Below are 13,506 nucleotides of genomic sequence, written 5' to 3'. Positions count from 1 at the left end.
AACAGTGCCTGAGAACACTTGGATTCCCTTTCTTCCTTTTCCTAACTTTGTTTCTTTTTTAACTGAGGCTCTTCTTTCTCTTAAATTCATATGGATTTGCCCCCATGATCTCCATGAGTCCTGAACGCTTATCAGAGAGCCTATCTTTAAACTGAAAGACTTAATCCTAATAAGAAAGAACACCTTGTGAGTGTAGTGGTCAACCACGAACAGAACCACAGTGGGGTCCAAAAAGACCCCTTTATGCCACACCCGTCTTCCTCCGTGGGAGTGTTGGCAGAGACGGGAGAAGGAAAGTACCCAGAAAATGTACTGGTTATTTATTTGCTTGGTTTGAAAGCACTGCATTCTCCCCGGAGGGGCGGTGCTTTGTTGCTGCCTTGGTGTGGGCTCTGGAGTTGCATGCCAGCACCCACTTCCTGAACGAGATGCTCGGAGCATGCCTTCACCTGCCTTGCACCCCACAGTCCACTGTACCATCTCTCTGCACCCCAGGACTTTTCTTCCTTATGGGCTTGAGGCCTGTTATTCATGTAACAGTTTCTGCTCTAGCACTTGCATGAATGTGAGCCGTTATTTCTTAGATTCCAATAGAAGCATGCTTCATTGGGATAAACTGGCAAAGAGCTATTGATTCCTTAGGAGTTAACACTCGTCACTCAGGGGGATGGTGGGAAGACCAGATCAGGCGAGGCCACGAGTGCTCTAGGATGACGTCACATGTTCTATTGGCCAAAGGCTTTCACGCTGTGTGCCTCCACTCTTCAAATGACTGTTTCAAACAAATGGGCAAGGGAAATCCATATGAACTTTTAACAGTTGTTTCTTCAATGCTTTTCCAGTAGTGCTTTTCAAAGTCTGTGCATATATTTGGGTAAAGAGTCATTGCTAGGGTCCTATCTATTGACTGAGTTTTGCTCACATGTCCATCTGCCATTTTTTCATTCCAGTTTCCTCTCTTTCTTTATTTGATGGATGACCAGGGACTCAGTGTTTGGTCCTTAAATCCTCCATGAACAATAAGGAAGTTTAATAGACCCACTGCCTGTAGATACAGAAAGATAGATACACACACATACACACACACACATACACTCTCTATTGTAGCTAAGTCAATTAATAAATTGGACTTTTTTCATCTTTACTGTGAAGTTAGGATGACAAAACTGTAGAAATCTGCTCTTGGTGCCTCATATAATACCAGGAGCCTATGGGTGCTGATTTGAAAAGAATGACATTACCAGCCTCCCAAATGTCTTTAAATATTGATGCACTGTCTGCCCAGAGGATTTCCTCAGGGCAAACCAAGTTGGATTTCACAGTGAAATAGAATTTCTGAACACTGATATTTAAATACAGATTCTCATGTTGTTTTGAGCTTGTAAATATCCTTGTGCAGATTTTCAACCTCATTACAATGGATTCATTTTCATAAATATTTACTCAAGAGAATGAAGTTCACAGTGCCCCCAAAATCTTTTATTTATGTAGAAAGATATAATGAAAATGAAATTATATTTGTCTACCTAACTTGAGGGGTTTGGAGGTTTCTTTGTTATTGTTTTTGGTTTGACATTTACATGGGTATGATTTTTGCTTTTGTTTATCTTTTTTTTTTTAAAGACTTTTTATCTCACTTTATAAACACTTATGCCAGATATCTTCCCTGTGGTATGACAAGACCATACCATTTTCTTATCAAATTTGAATGAAAAAAAAAAAGTATATTTTGTCTCTCCACCTGCAGTTCAGGGAAGGGAACCAACATGCAACTGCCAAATTTGGACCTTTTTGAAGTCTGTTTTAGGGAGAAAGACAGGAGAAAAGCAAAATCTCTTTGTAACTATAAACATGGTATTATACATATATCTCCTATTAAAATTACATAGTTTATTGATGTGTAATAGCCCAAGGGTGAGGAAGGTCAACCTAAATGGAGTTATTTTCTCATCATAGCATCAACGAGATCCTCGACTGAATGAAATTTTATTCCCATTTTATGATGCTAAAAGGGCAATGCAGATCATTGAGATGTATGAGCCTGTTGAAGATTTGAAGAAACAAGGTAAGAAAAGTGAAAAAAAGAGAATTTTTCATTATTTAAAAAATTCAAGAGTATATGCAAGTTTTAAAATCCTTGCGTTTTTAGTTAAATGTATTTTTAAATGCTTTGGAGCTCTCTAGAGACAAGGATTGATAGCTGACTGATTTTTTTTTTTTCATAAGTCAGTATAAATTTTGCCTTACACCAAAATTTGTTTTTGTTACCTGAAATATAATGCTAAATTTATTATTAAACTATAGTGATATTTCCCCCAATGTACTTTCTTATATTAGATCCTTAATGTTGCATAGTGCTTAAAATGTAAAAATGCCAAGTATAGTCTCTGTTTGCCATCTCTGGAAAAAATTCGCATTTCCTATAAAAATTGACACCTTCCTTTTGTCTCTTGAGTTTCAGCAGGCTAGCTAAATTTAATACATGATTTGAGGAGCCTTTTTACCCATCATTTGACCCCTGGTATGGAAGATAAATGCAATTGACATGAGATTAAATAGGAATCAACTTAACAAATTGTTGGGGTTTCTGACCCTTCATCTGTTTCAGTGAAACTCTGGAAACTGTATGTTGTTCATTTCAATATTTAGCAAAGGACAGGTATGGGGAGGAAATTCAAGATTGGTTCTATAACCATGAGAAACACCTGCCAAAGCTGGGAGCAATGATGATAATACTGTATCGCCAGAGAGGTCCAGGAGATACCTGGGCTAGAGCCTCTGGCCTTATGTCTCAATGGAGAGTGAAGAGAGATGCAGGTTAAGTTCTTTCTGTCCCATTTGCCCATGAGTATCATGGCCTCAGTCTCCTCATGTTTAGAATAGAGGTTTTTTGTGTTTTTTGTTTGTTTTTTTTTTCTATCTCAGTGAGCATGGATGAAAGGTTTATACATTCTCTGGACCTACATAGACCTGCGTATACGCATCCTGGCCCACCACACCATGTGGCCACACCCCTGATATTTTTCCAAGCCCAACAGAGTTTTCCCTTGGTTATAATCATACATTTATACTTTCCTGTTAGAGTCTCAAATATCTATTTTCAGCCAGACTGCTTCATTACTTCCCTCTGAGTATCATAATCAACTCCACACAGCATGTGATGAAAGTGAAGTGAGGAGTGGCTTTGCAGGAAAGTTAGCACCTTGCAGTGGTGGGAGGTGATGTGATTTTTGTTGCTTACCCTGTTGCTGTGTGACTTTGAACCTCTATTCATAGACCTCAGTTTCCCTGCTTATAAGATGCTGGGGTTCATACCGTCATTCCACTAGTATTCTCTTCCCTGCTTTCAATCCTTCAAGTTTATAGAAGACTGACTGGGTGCCAAGCACTGTTCTAGATGCTGGAGATTCAAAATGAAAAAAGGTGGTTACAAGCTATTGAAGGAGAAAGACTTATGACTCAGTAGTACCTTGGCAGTATGATAAACATTATGATAGACGTGTGTCTTTGATTATTACAATGTCCTGAGAGTCTATGACATTACCACTGACATGTCTAAAATGTATAGCTTCACCATTTCACAAATGGCAGAAATGTTAAAGTCTGTCATTAGCAAGTATGGGTGAGAATATGGTGCCAAGGCATTGTAAACTCTCTGGGTATGTAAATTGATACAAACAGCCACCTGGTGAATAATTTGTCCGTAATCAAGTGGAAAATAGGCCTCTCCTGCAGCCCAGCCTCTTCCCTTCCAGGTCTGGGTCTGGTGTCAGAGTGGCCCTGCTCAGGCCTCAGATCTCTGCCCCTTCTGCCCCCACTCCTTGGATGATCTCATCTAAACCCAATGACTTTAAGTGTCTTCTGTACACATGCGACTTTCAGATTAAACTTGCCATTCCTAATCTCTCTCTTAAACCACAGATCTGTATAATAGACCTCTCCATTTGGATGGTGAGTGGGTATTTCAGATATATGTATGTTTACAATATGCTTTCATTCCCCCCATCCACAGACTGTTCCTTTCCCAACCTAGAAAATGGTACCATCACTCTCCCACCTTTTCATGCCAAAAGTCTTGGAGGCCTCCTTGACTTGTTTTGCTCTTTCACATCACTTCTAATCCATCCTCAAAACCTGTAAGATCCATCCTGAAAATAAATCCTGAATAAATCACTCTCATTGTCTCCACCCTAACCAGATTATCTGAGCCTACATCAACTCTTTCTGGATGATGCCAGCTAACTTCTAACTAGTCTTCTGCTTTTTTCTATGCCCTGCAATGTATGCACCACACAGCAGCCCGAGTAAACCTTTTAAAATCTTGTCTAATCATGTTCTTCTGCTGTTCCAAATCCTCCGATGGCTTCCCAACACACTTAGTACTTAATGAAGACTGAAGTCCAACTGATGTAGTCTTTAGATTCCTCTCCAGCCACCTTTCCAGCTACTTCCCCCTTCATCACGTGGTCTCTGCACTTGCCATCCTTCTGCTGTGAATGGGCCCCCCGGGTGTGCATGTGATGGCTCCCCTGCATGAATGCGACCTCATCAGAAGGGCTCTTGCGGGCCCCGCATCAAACACAGCGTCCTGGTCATTCTTTATCACTTTCATTTCCTGCTTTCTATTTCCTGCTAGCACTTTCATAACATTATATTTATTTGCTAATTTATTTGTTCTCTCGCCCACAATATATGAGTTTCATGAAAGCAGGCCTTGTCTGTTTCTTCTGTCCCACATCTATCTCAGTGCCTGGAAAAGTGTCAATGTATGTGCCCAAGGAGATAGACACACAGACTTTTGTTGCAGTTGCTGCTGCTAAATCGCTTCAGTCGTGTCCGACTCTGTGCGACCCCATAGACAGTACCCTATCAGGCTCCCCCGTCCCTGGGATTCTCCAGGCAAGAACACTGGAGTGGGTCGCCGTTTCCTTCTCCAATGCATGAAAGTGAAAAGTGAAAAGTGAAGTTGCTCAGTCGTGTCCGACTCTTCAGCGACTCCATGGACTGCAGCCTACCTTTTAGTAATAAACAGAAATGACCTAAATATCCATCAACAGAATGATGGACCATGGACTATGGTATTAATATATTCACATATGGTCCTTATACTCTGCACACTGCCTACCTCTACTGTACATCACTCAGTGAAAAATAAATGACCAAGAGCTACTGGTATTAACTAGATAAATCATAATATAAAGATATTTTATATAAACTTACAAATAGTCAAAAATATCTATTTTTTGGATAAGTGCTTGTATATAATAAAGTTACAAACCATTTTGGAAATGTAAATATGAGTAAAAAGATGGAATTGGATGGACTTGAGGTGGGGCATGCAGGGTACTTCACAGGCACCTGTAATTATGTATACCTTTGAAGAAATGTAAAGTAGATAAAGGAAAAGATATCAGACAAGGCTGAGGTGTAGATCCATGGCTACTTATCATGGTATCACCTGTACTCTTCTGTACACTTGAAATCACCTTGTAATTTTCAAATGCTTAAGTAAAAACAAGAAACTTGAGGTTATTGGTGGTTGACTGGGTAAGAGAAGATGCAGAAATATTGATCTCTCTCCTGCATTTAACACACTGGCCCTGCCCCTCATCACACAGATATGACTGAGATGAACACTGTCTCTAGGGGTCACATTTCAATGACTAGTACTCATCTCACAAGTCCTATACCCCATTTTTTTTTTTTTTTAGATGAAATAGGGAAATGGAATTATTTGAATGCAGAGAGGCCACTGCTCCCTCCTCCACTTTGGGTTCTGGTGCTGCACGTCTGAACTTAGGGAACTGAATGTTTTGCCATCATGGATGTGAAAGCAGGTGCCACCTATTTGTGGAAGGCATTACGTTACTTGTGCAACTTGGGTACTTTGTTCAGTTCTGAAAGATGAAGTTTCTTGGGAAAGACACTGTGAAGTAGTATTTACTCCTCCTGTTTAAGCTGCTTCAGATGTCATAAATAAAATGTGCGTCTTCAAAACCGTAAATCTACTATGATACTCTTTCCTCCCCCACCAGGCCTCATATCAAGTGATGGGTTTTGCAGATACCTGATGTCAGATGAAAATGCCCCCGTCTTCCTAGATCGTCTAGAGCTGTACCAAGAAATGGACCACCCTCTGGCTCACTACTTCATCAGCTCTTCCCACAACACCTATCTCACTGGCAGACAGTTTGGTGGGAAATCGTCAGTAGAAATGTACAGACAGGTCCTCCTGGCTGGTTGCAGGTTAGAAACTCAAGACATTGTTCTTTGTATATGATGCCCTTTAATTGAATTTACTCTTCTCTGAAAAATTAGAGGTAGCATTCAGAATGAAAAGGACATTTATCTTTCTCTTTAATGGATTATGATGGTCATTTAACCTTGAGGAAGGAAGAACGATATCTGTTCTGGAAAGATCTAGACTCCTCCTATGGGTCAAAAGATTTTTTTTTTTTACTGTAAATTTAAAATATTCCCCCCAAATTACAAAAAAAAATAGCTTAATTTAAGAAGTCATGAAAAATTTCCTTTTGGTCCTAGGCACTTCAAGTATAGCTTTGTTGTTGTTTAGTCACTAAGTCCTGTCCTACTCTTTGCCACCCCATGGGCTGTAGCCACACCAAGCTCCTCTGACCATGTGATTTCCCAGGCAGAGATACTAGAGTGAGTTGCAGTTTCCTTCTCCAGGGGATCTCCCTGACCCAGGGATCCAACCCACGTCTCCTGCATTGCAAGAGGATTCTTTACCACTGACCCACCAGGGAAGCCCAGATATAGCTTTCCTTAATGTTAAATATTCTAAAATTTTATTCTCTGACAATAAATATTATTTCAAATGGTTTTTATTTTATAGAAATTGGAAAATATTTGAGGTTTAAAATGTGAAAATGCTGAAAGTGAAAATTAAGAAATGTAGTTATATTGTGATATTTTTCTTGATTGTCAATGACCAATGCATAATTTTTTAACTCACTCTTTTTGTACATATAGAAATACTTTAAAAGACTTTAAGTATATCACTACATCTGTCTCAGACTCCTTGAATATGAGTCACTGAAACAATTAGAATATTTTCATTTATGGCTAAAGTAGCATCATCCCAATGATAAAATGTTTACAGTATTCTTTAACATCCTCTAAAACATAATCCATATCTAAATTTTCCTGGTTGTTCCTAAATCATTCTTTATCACAGCTTTGTCACAGCTAAGGTTTCATTCAGAACCACACTGCTTGCTCTATCTCTTGTCTCTCAATCTACAATAGTCCCTTTTTGATGACACCAATCTGATGCTATTTTAAGCTGTATCCTCCACAAAATAATCACATTACTTCACTCATTCAATTTTCTACTTCTATAGAAAGTAACTTATTTTGGTATCTTTTCTTTTCATTTGTATACACAATGTTTTATTGTAAAAGTTCAATACTGTAAAATCACTGTATTCCTAGGTGTGTTGAACTTGACTGTTGGGATGGAAAAGGTGAGGACCAGGAGCCGATAATAACTCATGGGAAAGCAATGTGCACAGATATCCTTTTCAAGGTGAGTGTTTTTGTTTGCTTGATTTCGGCTTTGGTGCTTGTGTTCTTTTTTCTTGGAGTGGAGTTAATTTACAGTGTTGTTGTAGTTTCTGGTGTACAGCACAGTGACTCAGTTGTGTGTGTGTGTGTGTGTGTGTTCTTTTCCATTCACATTCTTTTCTATTTTAGTTTATTACAAGATACTGAATATGGTTCCCTGTGCCATACAGCAGGACCTTGCTGCTTAGTTTATGTGCAGCGGTTCATATCTGCTAATTCTCCATTTATCCTTCCCCCGCCCCTTTTCTCCTATGGTAACCATAGGTTTGTTTTCTGTGTCTGTGAGTCTGTTTCTGTTTTATAAATAAGTTCGTTTGCATCATATTTTAGATCCCATATATAAGTGGCATCATATGGTATTTGTCTTTCTCTTTCAGACTCTTCAGTTAGTGTGATAATCTCTAGGTCCATCCATTTTGCTATAAATGGTGTGATTTCATTCTTTTTTATGGCTGAGTAGTATTCCACAGTGTATATATGTGCCATATTTTCCTTATTCATTTCACTGTCGATGACATTTAGGTTGCTTTCACATCTTGATTATTGTGAATAATGCTGCTATGAACATTGGGGTGCATGTGTCTTTCCAATTAGAGCTTTCTATGGATATTTAGCCAGGAGTGGGATTGCTGGGTCATATGGCAACTCAGTTTTTAGCTTTTTAAGGAACCTCTGTACTATTTTCCATAGTGTCTGTACTAATTTAAATTCCCACCCACAGTGTAGGAGAGTTCCAAGGTAAGTTTTAAAATTATACCACTGTAGCCTTTTCCAAACTAGTGTGGAAATAGAGAGGTGGAGTGGAGAGAACAAATTATTCATTTTCTCAAGCATCTTACCTTTATATTCCCTTTTCCCAGTTTTTCAGAAAAAGTCAAGAACAATATTTTCTCCACTGAATATCTCCTTCATGCTGCTTTTTCTGCTTTTAAATGGTGGCAGTGTCATATAACGAGGTTCCTCTGGGAGAACCTTCTTTGTTCCACTTACTTTCAAAACAGTCTTTCATTTTCTTATCTATTTTTGTGCTTGCTTAGTTTGCATTTTTCCTGAAGGGCTTTCAAAGTGGAATAAAAAGATTAATAGGATATAGAAAATAAAATAGATAGTGCCCAAACGGGTAAGAAGGTAAGACCCTGTGATTAGAGTTTTATGAATCCCTGTCAAAAAATCCTATAAACTGTACATACCAGAAATTGGGCTCCAAACTTTTTTGAGTTCAGTGCAAGGAGAGAGGGCTTCCCAGCTTGCTCAGTGGTAAAGAATCCACCAGCCAATGCAGGAGACACATGAGCTCGGTTTCAATCCCTGGGTGGGGAAGATCCCCTGGAGAAGGAAATGGCAATCCGCTCTAGTGTTCTTGCCTGAAAATTCCATGGACAGAGAAGCCTGGCAGGCTACAGTCCATGGGGTCTCAAAGAGTCAGATACAACTGAGCACGCACGCAGGTGCACACGTGCAAGGAGAGAAGCGTGACAGTTCGCAGGATTTGTAAAACACTACAGAGTAGTTTAAAAAGGCTATGGCTCAGATGGTAAAGAATCTGCCTGCAATGCAGGAGACACAGGTTCAATCCCTGGGTTGGGACAATCCCCTGAAGAAGGGACTAGCAACCCACTCCAGTATTCTTGCCTGGAAAGTTCTATGGACAGAGAAGCCTGGCAGGCTACAGTCCCTGGGGTCACAAAGAGTTGGACACTCCTGAGCGACTAACACTTTCACGGAGTTGTTGGTCCAGAGATGCACAGTTATTCCCAGCGTGTGCGTGCATGTTCAGTTCCATCTGACTCTTTGTGACCCTGTGGACTGTTGCTCTCCAGGCGCCTCTGTCCCTGGGGTTCTGCAGGCAAGAGCACTGGAATGGGTTGCCGTTTCCTTCTCCAGAGGATTTTCCCGGATCAGGGATGGAACCCACATCTCCTGCAGTGGCAGGCACATTCTTTACCACTGGGAACTGGGAAGTCCCTGTTCCCAGTACTGAGACCAGATAGAAGTCCCCCCGACCCCTCATCCTTCAATATCCTCACAGAATGTAATATACAGTTTTACAAATAGGCGTTTCAATGATGGCCTTTTGGTGATCTCTGTGTATACTTTGAAGGTTGATTTCTTAGAAAATTCCTCAGTATGCTCCAGTGGTGTCCTGCCAAAAGACAAATCAAAAGTGAAATTCTGTGGTTGGACAGGATGTCAAGTGCATCAACCTCTGTCATGTTCATGTAACTCAGAAGAGTTATTGCAGCTTCTGGGTCAGTGGTTCTCAACTCTGCCAACATGTGGAAAATCATTGGAGGTTTTCTTAAAAACAGACACCCAGACCCTGGACCCATGACACTCCATGAATATCATTTCTCTTAGCCAAGATGTTGGCGAGTTTGGAATAGCAATGAATTCAAGATTATGCTTCCTGAGAAGTACCAAGGTTATGTTCAAGTGGGAAGCCATGAGTTTGCAGAGCCAACCAAACTGACAGGAAGGTTTAATTCTTTTTATAGAATTAAAGAGCTAATAAGGAAGCTTAAGCTGAAAAGAAGGCTCTTCCCCCTCATTTCAGAAGTAAGCAAAGGAAAACCCATAGGCAGAGCCAAGATTTTCTAAAAGGAGGGATTCTTGGTAAACTCAAGTGGACAATCAAGGTCACTTGGGAAGCAACTCATGACTTGTTTACCTGGGAAGAAACTTCAAGCAAAAATAGCTAAAGGACCACCTAAGCCATAAGAGTACTTCATAAAACACTCCAAGACTTCTAGCCTATGTCGTTATCCTTTCAAATGGACTTCCTTAGATAACTGCTATAAAATACTTTCCCAATTAACGGAATGATGGGACTTGTCCCATGGTTAACTATAAACCAGTAAGAATTTGAGGATTTTTACCAAATATGATGCTCTGGTTGTGGATGTGTTGGTGTGAAACTGGACTTTCTGAAGGTAAGCAGAGAGCTGCCATCTGTGTAAAGTGTCAGGCGGGGAGGACTTGCTCAGCTCATTGAAAAGTTGTTTCAAGTGACCGAGCTCTCGGTTCAGAGAGGGGTGTCCTTGTCCGTGTTTAGCCTCATATGTTGCTTGAGCAAGGAGAACCTTCACCCTGTGACCCTCCACTTTCACCAGGCTAATACAAAACAAAAGACATTGCAAACATCACATCAATTCACAGGAATCTTCACAGAATGAAGGAGATGTAGCCTAAGTCTGGTTCCCAAAGGAAACTCAGTAAAAGCTTCTGTTTCACCAACGTGTTTTTCTTCGAGGCAAGAGGAGGAGAGGGGTCCATTGCAAAAATCTCTGAAAGCTGAAAGCTCACTGGCTCCTCAGTGAGAAAGGTGGACTCTGAACCCATTGTGGCAGATTAGTGAGCGAGCAATTGCACTACCATTTAGGTGAATGCCAGTCACTAGCACCCTAATTTTGGAGAAGTAAACAATAACTTTGAAAAAAGTGTAGCTAACCATGAACTGTGTGTACATCTAACCACAGGGGACTCAATGTGGAGTGGTGAATGGATTCTTCAGGTTTGAATTGCTAGAAGTGACTTTCTGAAAGGCTCAAATGATTAGTCTCCAATTGATTTCAGGTGCTTTATTTTTTCTCTCCTTTCTCATTAACACTCCTGTCTTTGAAGGATGTTATTCAAGCCATCAAGGAAACTGCCTTTGTCACATCGGAATATCCTGTAATTCTCTCCTTTGAAAATCACTGCAGGTATAGTGATTCATTCTACCCTGTTTCTCCGTGTTGTTTGCTAATCCCCATTTCCCATTCCTGCTCCGCATCTTTTTGAATAACTGAACAGTTTCTTTTGTGAAGTGGTAACTACCTATAGTCTTATGGGGAAAAAAAGAAGGAACTCAAACCACTATTCCCCAACACCTCCAAAAGAGAAAAAAAAAAGTCCTTTTAATATATTTTAGAAATGCTTCCTCTAAACCAAAGGTCAGAGAGCAGGACACCTTGCTCAAAGTTCCATGGAGTTAGAAGACTTGGTAGTATATTTGTAGTCAGATGTGATGGACTTGAAAGACACTTTTTTTCTGCTTACCAGCTCTTAGTTCAGCAGCAGAATCTACTTTTTAACCTACATCAATTAGCTCATTAGCGTCAAAGACACAATCATTTTGGTGAGTGGGAGTTTTTAATCGCTAGGAATGGATGTTTCTTGTTCTTATCCTGGACAGTTAATGGATGTTTGAATTTACAAATGTCGGTTCTTTCCCTCCAGCAAATATCAACAGTACAAGATGTCCAAATACTGTGAAGATCTATTTGGAGATCTCCTGTTGAAACAAGCACTTGAATCACATCCAGTATGTATTTTTAGCAAACCATATTTCTAACATGAATGGATTTGTTTTGCAATTCATTTCTGAAGGGTCAAGTAGTTCTGGAGGACTGATGTTAAAGAGGTTCATATTTGTTTAAATTCGTTGGTATGGAAAGCTTCCACCGAGCTTCAGAAAGGTGTGTAGAGAGAGATATAATGTAAACATCTGGGTCAGTTTAATTCAGAAGATTGTGGGATCTTTATGGTTTCTGAAACCTCTGTCTTAAATTTTCATAAAGTGAACAGTGGCCTGGGTCTGGAGTTGGTGATCATTCTCAAATTCAGTGACAGGTTAGAATCACCTGGAGGAACCATGAAACATACCTCTGCCATAGCCCCATTCAGAGATTGATTCAAGTCAGCAGATTGATTCAAGTCAGCAGATTGATTCAAGTCAGCAGATTATGCATGGTGTTTTTTTAAATGCTCTCCAGGTAAATCAAATGTGTACCCAGGGGTCAGCACTCACGGGAGCCTGTTGCTATGGAAAGTTCCCTGGATCAAGTCACAGGAGCCTGAAGTTCAAGCTCCCAAGTCCAAATCAAACTCTTGGGCAATGTTATACGCCCATTTTCTAGCTTCATTTGTTAAACCTGCTAATTCCTTCATCAGGCAAAGAACTTGTATCCTGTGCCCCATAGATAGGCTTTGCAGGGTCTGTAAGCTCATTCTAATTACATGCAGCTTGTTTTTTTGTATACAGTCATTCAAGAGAGTTCATCAGATTTTTACAAAGATCCACACCTCCCAAGTGGTTAAGGGTCACTGTCACAAGATGTTGGGAGTAACAAGAAACTCCTGGAGTGAAAGTACGAAATACTCGATAGTAATGAAGTGTTTTGCCCCACTATTGCCCCAAACACGGTAACAATAGGCAGCAATCGAACATCACCATGACTGACATCTGCTCCCTGGGAACACATCAGGTGGTTTAACAATGAGTTTTGTAGAAGTACATCTGTGGGAATTGAAAAAACTATACAAGGATATTTACCATCTGCTGAAGCTATGGCTGCCGGCGCCCCATCCACAGCCTGCAGTGCTTCCCACTTCCCCGCTTAGTGGCCTAATGTCCACCTGTCGCCCCTGCCGCTGCTGGCTCAGGGGGTGCTCCGGTCCCTGGAGCCCTGCCCACATGCGATCGTCAAGCCAGAGGTGCCAGAGAATCACCACCTCTACCCCGTGCTTCACCACTCCTCAGGAGGTTTGACTGAGCACCTGGTCCCCACTGCCCCCCAGGTTCCACAAGGGGATCCCGTTCCCACATGCAGGGCTTGATAACACTCCCCTGATGGGCTGGCCATCTTCTTGTTCTCACCCTTCTCCTCCTCTTTTGGGATTCCCTGGAGCTACCTCCCAAATAAATGACTGGTGCTTTCATCTTTGTCTCAGACTGATTCTAAGGGAATCTAAACTAAGAAACAGCCTGATTTATTTTAGTTTTTACCTTGGTCCTTTGAGTATTTTATTTCCTTTGTTAGGCTAAGGTGCTTGCTTTTACAGAAAGGTCTCTGCATTTTTTGTGAAGTGATGTGCACATACATGAAAGGTTATGGGAAGTCTGTAATATAAATGAGACTAAGATCTGAACTTCAAAAC

At 40.6% G+C, this 13,506-nt stretch overlaps 1 protein-coding gene across 14 annotated transcripts in view; it reads left to right on the top strand.

Annotated features, from left to right (window-relative positions):
* PLCB4 (phospholipase C beta 4) overlaps positions 1-13,506 on the top strand; it is a 480,542-nt gene that overhangs the window by 364,217 nt on the left and 102,819 nt on the right. For all 14 annotated transcript variants that reach the window (XM_044928306.2, XM_025264595.3, XM_044928310.2 and 11 more), the window contains 5 exons: positions 1,957-2,065; positions 6,036-6,246; positions 7,456-7,549; positions 11,209-11,288; positions 11,806-11,890. In XM_044928306.2, the coding sequence (XP_044784241.1) occupies positions 1,957-2,065; positions 6,036-6,246; positions 7,456-7,549; positions 11,209-11,288; positions 11,806-11,890 (579 nt within the window). The remainder of the gene's footprint in view (positions 1-1,956; positions 2,066-6,035; positions 6,247-7,455; positions 7,550-11,208; positions 11,289-11,805; positions 11,891-13,506) is intronic.

This window comes from Bubalus bubalis, chromosome 14 (assembly GCF_019923935.1).
Source record: "Bubalus bubalis isolate 160015118507 breed Murrah chromosome 14, NDDB_SH_1, whole genome shotgun sequence".
Lineage (NCBI taxonomy): Eukaryota > Metazoa > Chordata > Mammalia > Artiodactyla > Bovidae > Bubalus > Bubalus bubalis.
The sequence above is the reverse complement of the archived record's forward strand: the minus strand, read 5'-3'. Positions and strand labels throughout refer to the sequence as shown.